Here is a 15,212-nt window from a genome sequence, read left to right as displayed (position 1 = left end):
AAAAGAAATGAAATTGAAATTTTTATTTTTAATTACTGATACTGGTTTGGATGGATACAGTTGATATTTTGCTATATGTTTAATGAGAATTTATGAACTTTCTCTAGTAATGTTTTAAGTCTTGAAATTAGCTAATTATATAATTGTTATGGAAAATGATATTTTTTCTTTTCTTTCCATATTTACACATTTTATAATTCATTTCTAGACCTGAATGCCAGTATTTCTTGTGACTGAAAGAAAAATACTTTTAACTCATCTCTGTCTCAAATGAGAGAAGTGGTTCTTTGTGAATTATAGTAACGGCTCTTAAATTAAGATTTTTTTATGTTAAGTCATTATAAATAATCAACTTCTTTTTATTTTATATTTGAAAAGTAGAGAATACATTTTATGGAATATCTTTCTTTGAAAATTTTTTGACTTAATGTTTTTGTTTAGTGTCATGAATTATGTAAGTGCTCTGTGTTGCTTTATAAATCTTGTTTTTAGGGATAAAGATAACTGGATCCTTTTTGAAAGACTTTTTTTTAGTGTATTTTGTTGCGCAAGGTTGTGTTTAGGAAACTTGTATCTCTACAATGCAAGTGTGTATATTTTAATTTTTTGGTCTTTTAATCACATTGTATTTTAGAATTTTAAAATTCTGTGTACTTCATGAGTAGGCAATAAGTCATCCTTTTCTCTGATTTACAGAATATTTCATGTAAAAGAAGTTATTCTATAAGGAGTGATTCTAAAATTGGTCTGATTAGGCCAGATCAGATATTCATTTAGCAAAGTATAATATTAGATTCCTGAATGCCACAGTAATATCTAATTTGACAAATATTTGTTATTTTTAGATAATTATAAGTAATTTTGGAGGCTTCATCCTGCAGTAAATTTGTAGTTTAAATTAGTCTCAATATAGCCTGGATAGAAACATCCTTAAAGTGTTTGCTTTCTCACCTACATTTAATTAGTTTTTAAAAAAATCTTTTACACACAAAATTGCTGTTTAATTTCCTGATTCCAACCAAGAATTAAGTAGAATTGTTAGGAAAATACCAAATTGTTACTTTCTTTTGGGGTGTTCTGTTAGTAAAGAAATTAAGAGTTTTTGTCTTTTCCTCTTCTCTTCTCTCCCTTCCTCCCTCCCCAGTACACACGCTTCTCTTTGCACTTTCAAGATTGACCCTTTAAGTTAAAGTTTCTGAATATCTGTTATATTTTACAGTTGACAAATTACAGTTTGAACCTCCTTTGAGAAAAGAAACAGAAGCACGGGATGAAATGGTAAGACTTATGACTTTTAAAGTATTTTACACAGTAAAATTTGAGAAAACTTATAATTAGGTATATTTTGACCAAAGAAAAAGTAATATATACTCTTCAAAGCGTTAAGTTTTGGTAATATATTTCACCCACTCCTTGGAAGCTCAGACGGTGAAGAATCTGCCTGTAGTGCAGGAGACCCGGGTTCCATCCCTGGGTCAGGAAGATCCCCTGGAGAAGGGAATGGCAACCCATTCCAGTATTCTTGCCTAGAGAATTCCCTGGACAGATGATGGGGTCTCAAAGAACTGGACATGACTGAGCAACTAACACACATTTCACCAATTAAAGTTTGAAAAAGCTTATAGTTAGGTGTATTTTGACTAGGGTACAGTGTGTAAATACCATTTTAACCATTCATTTTGACACTTCTAAGTCTTGAAGAATTCACATAAAGTTATTAAATATGTGGTATTTGATGCCAGGCTCTAAGCTCTCAGAATCTTTTTACTTACTGATTCTGTTAGGTTTAGAGTGCAATTTTGCATTGCCTTACTGTTTTTAATATTTATTTGTTAATATAGCCCCTTTTTTAAAAAACCATTGCTCATATTTTAGATTACTATTTGGTTAACCCTTTTTCTTATCTAAAAGGAAAGAAACGATACATAAAGCATGATATTATTAGAGTTGGCCTAGGTGTTATTCTAACATCTATTTTTAACCATTAGTAAAAGTATAGTTTTTAGAGTAATTATCTTCTGTTAATGGATCTCTTCATTCTTACATTTGGAAGTGGTGCTCTTCCTACTGTATATATTGCTGGACAATAAATTATCAGTTTTCGTGGTAGTCAGAAAAAAATATGGCACAAATAAATTGAAGATAATTGACTAAAATAGTACTTAGTTCTCCATGCTAATGGAGTAGTGATGCACATAATTCAAAGTTAACATTTTTCTGTTTTGCTTTGGAATGTACTAGCATATTGGTAAAGAGGGCTTGTCACATTTTAAGCTGTGTTTCTAATCTTTCTTACATTTAAGTCGACTAATAATGAGTTATTGGCATAAATATGTCAAGTGACAGCAAGTATAGCTAGAGACTACACAGTTGAAAGCCAAGATGATTAATAATCATGACAAACAGTATTTTTTTGAATCTAATAAAGTGACTAATACCTATTATAAGGTAACATGTTTAAACTCTGTTTTACCTTCATAGGGAGTATCATCAGACCCGAATTTTCTGTTACGGTGGAATCCTTTTGTTGATGGTGCAAATACTGGCAAGTAAGTTGTTTTGCTAACATTATTTTACTTGATTGTATAAGAACAACATTTGGTGGTGAGTGACTCATTCTAATAAATTTTAATTTTTATTCTTATAAAAGTTGTACTATGTCTCTTGTCAGTAAAAAGCTTCTGACTTTTTTTAATTACCCAAAGGCAACATATGTTGATCATTAAGGTTTTAGGGTTTTATTCTGTAAATAAAAATACAGTACGTGTAATGTTGGTATACTAAAAGATGAGCTGCATGATGATGTGGGAAAAAGTACCATAGTAGACATCAGAAAGCCCCAGTTCCATCCTGCAGTATGATTTCTTCATATTCTAGACATGTCTTTCCTCAATGATTAAGTGATGGGGCTGACCTGAGTGAGTTGTTCCAAACCTGTTAGTGCATTGCAATGCCTAGAAAGCTCTTGTGGAAGTACAGATTCCAGGACCCCCACATTAGGATTTCAGGTCTGGGGTTGGTAAAGTATGGCCTGTAAGCCAAATCTGACCCTATTTTTTGTGCATCCCACAAACTAAAATGATATTTACATTTTTAATGGTTGAAAAAAATCAAAAGGCAAAGTAATTTTGTTACACATGAAAATTATATGAAATTTAAATTTCAGTGTTCATAAATGAAGGTTAGTTGGAACACAGCCATGCTTGTAAGTTTATCCATGGCTGCTTTCATGCTTACAACATTAGAGCTCAGTGGTTGTGACCACTATATGATTCGTAGACCCTAAAATATGTATTGACTAACCCTTTATAGAAAAAGTTTGCCAACCCTTGCTATGGAATATAGTCTTTGGAAGTGGAATCTAAGAATCCTCAAAGCTTCCCAATTGATTGCAATGACTGTGGATAAATGTGTGAAACCAGTGGGCTAGATCAGTGACTCTCAAATTTTGGTATGCCTGGAGGATCACCTGGAAATTTTGGTAAAATGCAGAATCTGATTAAGTAGGTCTAGGGGGTACATTTATAAAAGTTTCCTTGGGAATTCCCTGGTGGTCTAGGGATTAGGCCTCAATGCTTTTACTGTTTTCAGTGCCTGGTTGGGGAACTGAGATCCTGTAAGCTGCATGATGTGGCCAGAAAAAAAGTTTCTCTGTGTTACTAATGTTGCTGATCTCTGGACCCTACTTAGAGTAATGAAGGGTGTGATGATAGAGCTATTTGAATGTATGATTCACTGTGGATTCCAGCTCTAAAATTCTGAATCTTTTTTTAATTGAGTTTAATTTAGTTTTTATTACATATTAAATGTAGCAAAGCATAACCACAAAGTAAAAAAGACTGTGTTCACATTATAAAAGCTCTATTTTATAGTCATAATAATACAGTTTGACAGAATGAGATCTTAGGTCTTCCTGTAGGTTTTAAAGTTACTCTGTGCCGTGATCCAGTTGTCTTTTTTATTCCTTGAATAGAAGCAGATTTTAATGCAGATTTAGTGCTCTCTCTGTTTTATCTTAATGACCACTTAAAACCATCTAAATTGCATTTTTCTCTTTGTGTTAGATCAACCTCAAAACGTGCAATACCACCTCCCCTACCTCCTAAGGTAAGCAACTTAAAGATTTTCAGCAGTAAACCCTTGTTTAAATAATAAATTTAAAAAGTAACTTTATTGAATTTGTTCACAATTCTCTTAAATATATTTTAGATATAGTTTTCTTCAAGAGCATATTATGAAGATGTAAAAATATATTTTAAAATATTTCATGATAAATACAGTATCTTCATAGCTATTAGAAAAAGGCAAAGATAGATTATTAGTCATTTAAGAAAATGCTTGACCACGTTGAAAGGAGAGGAGTTCATCGTTTACAGTCCTCATTTATTACCTCAGTTGAACATTTCACTAGAGTCACACTTCATTAAGTCATTTTCCTTGCTTGTTTCTAGTTATTAAATATTTCATGGATTGTGTATATGATTTTATTGGTTATAAAAATGTCAGTTTGGGACTAGGGCTATTAAAAGTCACATGGCAAGTTCATAGTTGTTTTGAGACAGTAACTAAGCTCTTACTTACTTTACTTACTTGGCCCAGTGAATTGAACTATGTAGGAGAAAGATAAAAAGGCATATTTTCTCTCTCTAAAGTCTTTGATACATAATAACAGTGTTAATGTTTTATGTCCAGATTTATTAAAGTACTTTTATGTCTTATTATCAACTAGCCAAGGATAAACAGTTACCCTGAAGACAACCTCCCAGATGAAGAAAAGTCATCAACTGTAAAACGTTGTCCTGATTCAGAGAACAGAGCTCCCCAAGTTCTCAGAAGACAGAGTAGCCCCAGTTGTGGTCCTGTAGCCGAGACTTCCTCTATTGGTATGGCTAGCAGTATCAGCAGCCCTGGAGTGCATACAGCTAGATACTGTGATCTCGGTAAATAAATCAAAGTGAAAACTGAAAAGAAAGCCATTTTGTTCAAATTTTAAAGACTGTCTTTTTTTTTTTTTTAGTCAGTCTTATTACTGTTTAAAACTTTGTGAAAGTTCTTTAAAATTCCATATGGATGGATTATGAATAGATTCGATCCAATCCAATCCCTAATTTGATCCCTTACTAAATATTATAGGATCTAGAAAGATGAATGGATGACCCTGCCCTCCAGAAGTTCATGATGTATAGCAAAAGTTATATCCATGCGCACATAAAATCAGACAAGACATTTTAAGTGTCTCCTACAATAAGTGACTATATGTAACAGAACACCAGAGCGCTCTGAGGGAGATAGGGATAGGGTAGAGAGGAGATAGGCCCTTGGTGAGCCTTTAATAGTTGGAACCAGTGCTTTACAGATTTTCTTAGAGAACAAGAAAGAATGAACAAATGCACTGAAGCAGGAAAATCTAGCTTGTGTTGGAAGAACAGCCTCGTATATAGAAGTGTGAGCTTTTAAGGGTGTAAACTGGGAAATAGAACTTAAAAAGGTAGAGTGAAGTTAAACTCTGAAGGCCTTGAATATCTGCATTAGTAGGTCATGTTTCACTTTTCTCACAGTATGGCAAGGCATTTGCTGTTTTCATGCATTAAGACCACTGCTATAGTTGCAGTGCTAGCGCTGCAGGATCTAGAGAAAGGCACCAAAAATACTTTAACTCATCTGAAAATAGAAAATATTTCCTAATGAAGGATCACCCAAATGGAAAACAAGTACTGGGGGGGAAGGGAAATTATTTTTCAAGGAAAACTTATTTGTATAGTCATTCAACTGTTAACTGTGATTCTCTTTAGGAAATGGAGATGGTATTTCAAAATTGATTAGTGAAAACACAGAAGGATCAGCTCAAGCACCACAGTTACCACGAAAAAAGGACAAGCGGGATTTCCCTGTATGTATAACAGGCATTTGGTGATTAGTTGTAACTAATACTGTATCATATAAGGAGCATAGTCTGTTTAATTCAAGACTCGGAATAACTGGACTTCTAAATGTATAGAGTTTTTTTTTAAGGCTTTAAGAGGTCTTACAGTATTACAAATTATTTTTCCCACAGAAACCAGTAATCAATGGCCTTCCACCAACCCCAAAAGTACTGGTAAGGAATATTTTTATTTGAACCATTTGTCAATTTTCCTTTAGAAGCTGAAGATTGTTTATTTGCTGTCGAGTATCTTAAGGTGTTAAAAGGAAGGATTCATAAAGTACTGAGGCGTCAGATGCATTTGAATATACCGTGAATCCAATCATGTACCCTTATTTGAGTCAGTTAGAGTTGGGTGAATTTCCATTTTTGTAAATATGGAGAGTTGAGTTCTTCAATTAGCCTACAAAGGCCAATTTCACTTTGATATGATGATATTAATAGTACTGTATCCTCTTCATTATGTGGGTTAAATATCTTTCAATGTCTGAAGTCATTTTTACATTGAACTATAAACAGTGGAAAGGAACACTGAAGTTTCTGTTCTCTGGCCTTTCAGTAGATCCTCTCTGTAATGTAGTTCAGCCAGTCATAAGAATGGGTGCCTTTTAAATTGTCTCTTTTTATACAGTAAAAGTTAAGCTTAAATATTAGTCTTTTTGTCTCATCACTATTATGAAGGTAAACTGCAAATATAACTGTATGTTACTCAATAAAGTCATTGTTTTGCATTATTAAATCTTAGTTGTAAAGATAATTTGTGACTTAGGTACCTAGAATGTATCATTGACATATGTAGATGTTTTGGTAAATCTGATATTTTTGCTCTAAAATAGAGGATTACTCAAGGAACAAGTATGAAACTCTCTTGATAGAAGGAGTTAATATATCAAAATATGAATTTTGTTTTGTAAGGAGACCATAAGTATATGCAAATAAGAGTCAGTTTAGCATTTCATAATAATCTTCAGCTTTTTTCTAAGAATATAAAAATTATCTAATCAAAGAAGTCAACATTTCTTTCTTTTTAAATAAGATGGGAGCATGTTTTTCCAAAGTTTTTGATGGCTGCCCTTTGAAAATTAATTGTGCAACATCTTGGATACATCCTGATACAAAAGGTAACATTTCTGAAACTTTTATATACCTCTCTAACAAAGTATTTATTATTGGAAAGGATCTTTATGATCACTGAACTGAGGGCTTTTTACTTTAAAAAATACAACCTAGAGACCAGATAGTATAGGTCTTACTGTTTAGTGTAACAACCTAAATAGGTAAACAGTTTTGGTTTAAAAGCATTAGAATTTTAGAGCATACAAGAACAATTCCTGATTAAAAGAGATGAAAGAGACGTCACAACTGATTGCAACCATAATTTAGTATTTTTCTTTTATTTACAAAGACAGTACTGGGCCAATTGATGATCTCAGAGTTAAGATATTAGATAATATATTGTTTCAGTATGCTGAATATCCTGATTCCCTGATATTGATATATCCTAATTTTGATCATTTTTCTGTAGTTATGTAAGACCTTTTTTTTTTTAAGAAATGCACACAAATACTTAGGAATAAAGGGGTATCAGGCTTATAACTTAATTCAGGAAAGGGGGGGAAATGTGTGTGCAGAGAGAAAGAAGGATAAAAACAAAAATAGCAAATGTTGACATTTGTGGAATCTGCATGAAGTATATTCAAGAATTTGTTGTATTATTATAATGTTTTTGAAAGTCTAAAATGATAAAGTAAAATTTACTCTTAAAAATTTGGGCTATGTGATTTTAAAGTGAGGAAGCATAACGCATGGGGAAAATTTGGAATCAAATATATATGGGTTGAGTTCCCTAGCTGTCATTACTGTGTGACTTGGAAAATATACTTAAATTAAGTGTGATCATAATACTCACCTTGTTGCAAAGAAGAAAGGAGCCAACCTGGTTGTCTGGGAATTAGCAGAGATTAGGCAGTGGAAGTTGTTCTGGAAATGTTTGTTTCTACTTCAACACAGTCGTAAAGACAGGTTGTGTAACTATCTTGCTTTATGTGCCATCATTAGAAAGTATAACAGAAAATAATGTTAACAGGAAGCAAATTTTTTAAAAATATTTGTAACTTTTTATTTTTCTAGAAGTTTACACTTACAGAAAAGCTAGAGAAATAGTACAACAAACTCTGATATACCCAGAATCATCAAGAGTTTCTTTTTTTTTAACACCCTCACCAAAACCATACTATTTATTATTTTTATTTAAGTATAGTTGATTTACAATATTGTGTTAGTTTCAGGTGTACAGAAAAGTGAATCATTTACACACATACATATATTCATTCCTTTTTAGGTACTTTCCCATATAGATTATCACAGAATATTGAGTAGAGTTTGCTGTGCTACTCAGTGGATCCTTGTTGGTTATCCATTTTATGTATAGTAGTGTGTGTGTTCATTCTTTTGCCACATTTGTTTTACTATTTTCTATCTGTATGTGCATTTTTTTTTTCTGAATCACTTGAAGGGTGAGTTGCTCCTCCCTTATCACTTCACTTTGTATTTCCTAGAAGCAAGAATCATCTGTTATATAATCACAGTACTATTATAAAGATCAGAAACTTTGTCACTGATATAATACTGTTTTTTAATCCACAGTCCATATGTAAGTTTTTTTAATTATCCCTGGAGTGTCTTTCATTTTCCTCTCCCTCTAGTTCAAGTTAACGTGTTGGATTTGCCTGTCATGCCTTTAGTCTCCTTTAGTCTGAAAGTTGCTCAACTTTTCTGTCTCACCTGATCATGCCATATTTTGAGGCTGCTTATTTTGTAGAATGTCCCTTAACTTGGGTCTGTCCGATGAGTCCTCGTGTGTAGATCAAGTTATGTATTTGGGGAAGGAATATCACAGAAGTGTTTTTGTGCTCTTCTCAGTTCATCATATCAGGAGGCACTAGGTATCGACTTGTCCAAGTGCTAGTGACATTAACATTGACCAGTTGGTTAAGGTGGAGCTCACTAGCCTTCTCTTCTGTCAAGTTCCTATTTTTCCCTTTCTAAGTAACTGCTTAATTCCCAAATATTAATTCCCAAAGTAATTGATAGGTAGCTAGCGTGGAGATACATTGAGACTTGATAAATATCCTCTTGCTCATCAAGCTTTCACTGACTAGTTTTAGTATCCATTGACAATCCATTGACATCTGTTAACAGTTTTACTTCTTTCTCATTTATTCACTGTGTTTGAATAAGATGACATGTAATGAAAATTTCGTTTTAAAAAATTTTATAGTAAGATAAAGCAGAGTTAGTAACAATATATCTACTTTTCAAAAAATGAAGAATTGGGAAAAGAATTAAGGTAGCATGGGTTTTACAAAATAATTTTTCTTTGGATGGATGGGTGGCTAATTCTTAATACCATTAAAATATAAGGCCATTATTTTAATGAATGATTTCAGAAAATGTTAGTAAATTCTGGTGATTTATCTCAACTATTTTAGATCAGTACATTATTTTCGGAACTGAAGATGGTATTTATACATTGAATCTCAATGAACTACATGAGGCAACGATGGAACAGGTAATTTAGGAGTTTTAACTCAAAAAATTAGCTTGGACTAATTGAATAAAGGACATATCTTAATTTTAGGTCAATTTATATGGGCCCCAGTTTTAATTTTTATGATTTAAATATTTAAAGTGGTGAAATTACACTCTTTATATGTTCATGTATGAAGATTTTTTTCTGTAAGGTTGTAATAATTTACTAAAAGATAGAAATAGTTATTTTTCTACTCTTTCAGGCTGTTGAAATTTGGAGGTTGAGGGGTAAGGGAATGAAACTGGAGAGTTTTAATTATCTACTGTTTTCTTAATAGTTATTTCCACGGAAGTGTACTTGGCTCTATGTTATCAACAATACTTTAATGTCATTGTCAGGTATGTATATGATGAAAATAATATGATAAATAAACCATGGACAGCAGAGAAATGTAATTTTAATATATATTATTTTAAAATGTTGTTATTTAGGGTAATTATAATCTAGTATAGTTGACCTTGAGGCTTGTAGGTGTTTTTTGACCGGTATAGAATAGGAAGAAACCCTGTTGTCAGTTAAAGCTGTACTTCCCACACGTGCCCAAGAACTACACAGTTGGAAAACATGACAGTGATTGTTCCCTGAGGCCGTCTCTTTCACAGTCTCTGTTCCTGCCACCATCCCTGCCTTCCACTGAGAATCAGCAGTTGACGGAAAGCAGAGAATCCAGCTACTTCCTTCTGTTTCATCTTGAGCCAGTCACCGTCTCTTGTCTCTCGGCCTTAGGTTTCTTTTTTTTTTTTCCCATAAATTATATCTGTTTAAATTTTTTTAATTGAAGTGTAGTTGATTTACGATTATTGATTTATGATTATTGATTTCTGCTGTACTATAAAGTATTTCAGTTTTCCATATATATATTCTTTTTCATGCTTTTTTCCTTTATGGCTTATCACAGGATATTGAACATAGTTGCCTGTGCTATATACAGTAGGACCTTGTTGTTTATATATTCTGTATGTAATAGTTTACAGCTGCTAAGCCCAAACTCCCAGTCCATCCTTCCCCACTGCCCCTCCCTGTTGACAACCAGTAAATCTGTACTCTACTTCTGTGAGTCTGTTTCTGTTTCGTAGACAGGTTCTTTGTCTCACATTAAATTCCATATATAAGTGATTCATACGGTATTTGTCTTTCTCTTTCTGACTTACTGCAGTTAGTGTGATCATCTCTAAATACATCCATGTTGCTGCTCTCAGTTTTCTTAATTGTAATATGAGGAGGATAGTAACAATTACAACCTCACAAGATTGCTGTGAGGATTAAGTGAGATATAACGAGTACTTAGTTAACTGTGAAGACTTAAGAGATGTTCGCTGGTAGAATTCTGGACCACATATTTATTAGCCAACTTGGACCAAAACTTTATAAAGTCTTAAAAATAATCATAAGGGTTTTGGAGCAGCCTATTCCAATTTTGTTGTTTGTGCTTTTCTTTTTTTGTTTTGTTGGGGATAGACGGGTGTTGTTTTAGGATTTTTTTTTTTTCCCCCAATAGTTACCTGCCAAAAACAATTTTATTACATTTTGGATTTAAGTGGCTACCTAAAGGTTCGCTACGTGCTTTCATTCTGATAGTAGAGCATAGTTGGCTCCCTCTATCTGCATGTACAGCTTCAACCAACTGCAGACAGAAGTTTTTTTTTAAAAATTCTGGAAAATTCCAAAAAGAAACAAAACTTGAAATTTGCCAGGCACTGGGTCACTATTTATGTAACATTTACATTGTATTGGGTATTATACATAATCTAGAGATAATTTAAAGTATATGGAAGGGTGTGCGTAGGTTATATGCAAGTGCCGCATGACATCATTTTATATGAGGGACTTCAGCAACCTCAGATTCTGGTATCTGCATGGGGATCCTGGAACAGTACTTGTGATGGGACCACTGTACAAGATAGTTAATTATTTCTCTCTTTCCTTAATCCTGATGCTGTCATCTATTAAAATAGCACTCATCCCTTTCTCCGCTTTGAATAACTAAGTTATTTTAACATTCCTTAATTTTGTTTTGTTTTGTTTGATACTCTGATGATTACATCCCAGCTATTATTTACTATACTGTCAGACTTTTTGTTATGAAGTATACCTTTCAGCTACTCTTGCTTTAAAACATTAGTGCTGATACAGTTTTAACTCATTATGAATTGTGGCTAATTTAAGAAATGTCATTTTCATAATTTTAAGTATGTGTGTGTGAGTATATATAACTTAAACTCTTCTACTAACCATCACCTAGTAGAGACTCTTCAGGAATTTGTGTATTTGAGTTGATGAGTTTTTACAAAGAGCGTATTATTTGATTGTCCACAAATGTCTTTTTAAAAACTAGGGTCCTCAAATGACAGTTATTCTCTTTGATTTTGAGTCCCCAATTTTTTTTTACTTTTATCTAATAAAATATTAAAATATCATATTATATTATGAAAATAAACCTAATTCTATTTGAATTAACAATTCTGATTTGTATTCATATAGAGTCACTTTCCTCCAACCGCTTTTATATACCTGTCTGTGTGAATAAGCTTAAAAGCCACACAGAGTACATTTTATATATTTATAAAATAACTATAGAAAGGCAGGAAAAAGCTAGCCTATAAATTAGTTCTTTCCAAATTCTACTTAAAATGACCTGTGGAACTGAATGAAGATAGGTAGCATTGCTCAATAAGAGAAAACGTTCTGTTTAAGAGTCTGCATTTCTGAGCATGAGTGTACATACATGTACACGTGTTAGCTGCTTAGGTAACTAGGTATCTATAAAGGCGGACTAGAGAAAGGAAGGGTGGTATACTGTTAGGCAGAATGATGCATTTTGAAAAGATACAGAAAATTTTGTGAGGATAAAGTCACTCTTTTTCATGTTTTCTCATAGTAAAATGATAGATACTATTTGGGGCTGTTATAGTACCATGTCATATATAGTAAGGAGTCAGATATTTACCATATCTTCCCCTTTTAATGTGGATTAAATATGTGGTTTTGATTATATAGAATCATAGTCTAGTTATCCTGAATAATGATAGTACATACTTGTAGCCCTGTTATATCCTATGGCATATAGTATTAGTTTGCTTTACTTTTCGTAGTATTTCAATGTTATCTAACACTTCTTTCACAATCAGCTTTAATCCAAGGCTATGTGGTAGATTATTCCTAAATAGGAGTAGCTCAGAAAGATAATGTAGTGATTATATAGTTTTCCGTGTTGTACTGAAATAATCACATGTGCATCATTCTGACTCAGCCTATTTTGCAAAAATGTTTAACAGTTTCTTTTTCTATGTTCACTTCATTAAGGTTTACATATATTCTGTCCAGATCACTTATTAGTCAGAATATATCTAATTTATGTATTGGGAAACACAATTATCTGTTACTTTCCTAAAACTTACTTTACTTATTAGCTTTCAAAGTAGTACTAACTATGTATTTTTGTTTATGTTTTTCTATTTTGCTTGGCTTTTTGAACATGTCTGGATTCATCATTTTAGAAGGTAATTATTATTTCTTTTGCTTGAAAATTGTATTTCTCTGTTTTAAATAATTCTAATAAAAATAACATGTTTCTCTTTTTTAGGAAAAACCTTTCAACTCTACTCTCATAATCTTATTGCTTTGTTTGAACAAGCCAAAAAACCAGGACTAGCTGCCCATATTCAGACTCATAGGTTTCCAGATCGCATACTACCAAGGTACTAAATATTTTGATTCTGCTGGGAGTGAGGGGAATTAGTGTCTATTTTTAAAGCAACCAGTCTTCTTGCACACTGAAAAACTTCCTTTGTCTTAATTTTGAAAGGTAGTTTACATTAAAGTAAATGTCATATAGAGTTCAAAAGATAAGTGCTTTGTAACTTGACTGTCCATGACCATCATCCATAGAAGTTTTATGATATAAATTCCCAGGACCCATCTCAGACCTATACTATCATATAGTTTGGAGTCATAGTTTAAGATGTTTTTTTAAAAGCTCCTTGACTAATTCTGATGGAACTGATTCACAGATCACTCACTGTTTGAGAACCACTGTAGTAGAGTACATTTATATTGTCCTGTGTTTACAGAAAGTTCGCTTTAACCACAAAGATTCCTGATACAAAGGGCTGCCACAAATGTTGCATAGGTGAGTAAATACTATTTCTCAAACTGAATGGTTAGAACTTTTAACATCTTTAAAATTATCTGTAAAGTTCTTAAAGTATTAAATAAAGGAAGGGGAGCTTTATATTTGTTTTAAATAAGGAGTTAAGGGACCACTGAAGCTCAGGAATGTATAGTGGGACATGGCACAAAAGCACATGAAGATAGTAGCCCTGACCTGATGCTTTCTCAGAGCACAATGTTCCTCAGATTTTTTTAACCACAGTCCCTAAGGCTCTCTCTCTGCTAATATCCTAGCTTTCAGTTAGCACTTACCATTAACAGTTATTGAGTAGTGCTTTATGAACATTATTATTTCAGGACTCTGCCCAACTCTGAAGTTAGGGGGAGCAGCCATACAAGACCACTCTCACTTCTGTTACCAATTACAAGTTTACCAATTGTAACCTTCATGGCCAGAATTTCACTGGTATGACTCAGAATTCGCTGAAAGTGGTTATATGCTTGGCTTTGGTTTGTTACAGGGAAAGGATATAGATTAAAATCAGCTAAAGGAAGATGTGCATAGGGCAGAGTCCAGGAAAGATACAAGATGCAGAGCTTCTGTTGTCCTCCATAGAATATGGATAGTGTTACTTTTCAGGCAGTGACCTGTGATAATACACAGCATTGCTAGCTAGCTAGGTAAGCTTACTGAACAACCTCAGTGTTCAGAGGTTTTACTAGGGCTCTATCACACAGGCATGCTCGACTGCCCACGTGGCTGACCTCAGTATCCAGCCCCTCTGGAGGTCAAGTGATGCTGCATGACCCAAAGCCCCTACCCTAAATTGCATGATTGGTCTTTATGGCCTGATTATTCCCCATCCTAAGACTATCCAATGTTGCCAGACCATGGAGTTGCAAAGAATCGGTCATGACTTAGCAGTTGAGCAACAACAATGTATCAGCACTGCCTTTATAGAGAAAACTGAGTTAGCTTTTGGGTGAGTATAATTCAGTAATTGGTTTTAGCTAAACTTTATGTTTTCATATAAAAATATTCAGTGTTCTGGGTGTGTCTGTTTGTTTCTTTCCAGTCAGAAACCCTTACACGGGACATAAATACCTCTGCGGAGCTTTACAGTCTGGAATTGTTTTACTTCAGTGGTATGAGCCAATGCAGAAATTCATGTTGATAAAGGTATATATTAATTTGTTTACATTTTCTTCTTTAGAAAACACAAATGTATAATTGAACCTAAAATTGCAGAATCCCATTGCTAACAGCCAGGATCATGTTTATAGGTATTTATTTGGTTTAAGGGCTTTTGTGTTCTTAGGACTTTAAAGATTTCATCTTTATTTTATGTTAATAGATTTCCAGAAATAACACATTCATAAAGAAAAATGTGGCCAATTCTCTAAAATAGATGTTTATGGAAAACTGATCCTTATCATGATCATTTAGATGTCATTTTTTTAATTGAAGTATTATATGATATTGTGTTTCAGGTATAGAGCAAAGTGTTCAGTTGTATATTTCTTTTTTAAGATTTTTTTCATGATAGATTATTAAAGGTACTAAATATAGTTTCCTATGTTATACAA

General features: G+C 33.0%; 1 protein-coding gene across 1 annotated transcript in view; it reads left to right on the top strand.

Annotated features, from left to right (window-relative positions):
- Positions 1 to 15,212, top strand: part of MAP4K5 (mitogen-activated protein kinase kinase kinase kinase 5) — a 113,189-nt gene that overhangs the window by 81,049 nt on the left and 16,928 nt on the right. Inside the window, exons 15-27 of the mRNA XM_052646328.1 lie at positions 1,220 to 1,278; positions 2,482 to 2,549; positions 4,065 to 4,107; positions 4,730 to 4,940; positions 5,793 to 5,890; positions 6,056 to 6,097; positions 6,960 to 7,044; positions 9,415 to 9,494; positions 9,793 to 9,853; positions 13,013 to 13,015; positions 13,099 to 13,213; positions 13,586 to 13,644; positions 14,702 to 14,805. Of these exons, the coding sequence (XP_052502288.1) occupies positions 1,220 to 1,278; positions 2,482 to 2,549; positions 4,065 to 4,107; positions 4,730 to 4,940; positions 5,793 to 5,890; positions 6,056 to 6,097; positions 6,960 to 7,044; positions 9,415 to 9,494; positions 9,793 to 9,853; positions 13,013 to 13,015; positions 13,099 to 13,213; positions 13,586 to 13,644; positions 14,702 to 14,805 (1,028 nt within the window). The remainder of the gene's footprint in view (positions 1 to 1,219; positions 1,279 to 2,481; positions 2,550 to 4,064; positions 4,108 to 4,729; positions 4,941 to 5,792; positions 5,891 to 6,055; positions 6,098 to 6,959; positions 7,045 to 9,414; positions 9,495 to 9,792; positions 9,854 to 13,012; positions 13,016 to 13,098; positions 13,214 to 13,585; positions 13,645 to 14,701; positions 14,806 to 15,212) is intronic.

Source organism: Budorcas taxicolor, chromosome 10 (assembly GCF_023091745.1).
Source record: "Budorcas taxicolor isolate Tak-1 chromosome 10, Takin1.1, whole genome shotgun sequence".
Lineage (NCBI taxonomy): Eukaryota > Metazoa > Chordata > Mammalia > Artiodactyla > Bovidae > Budorcas > Budorcas taxicolor.
The sequence above is the reverse complement of the archived record's forward strand: the minus strand, read 5'-3'. Positions and strand labels throughout refer to the sequence as shown.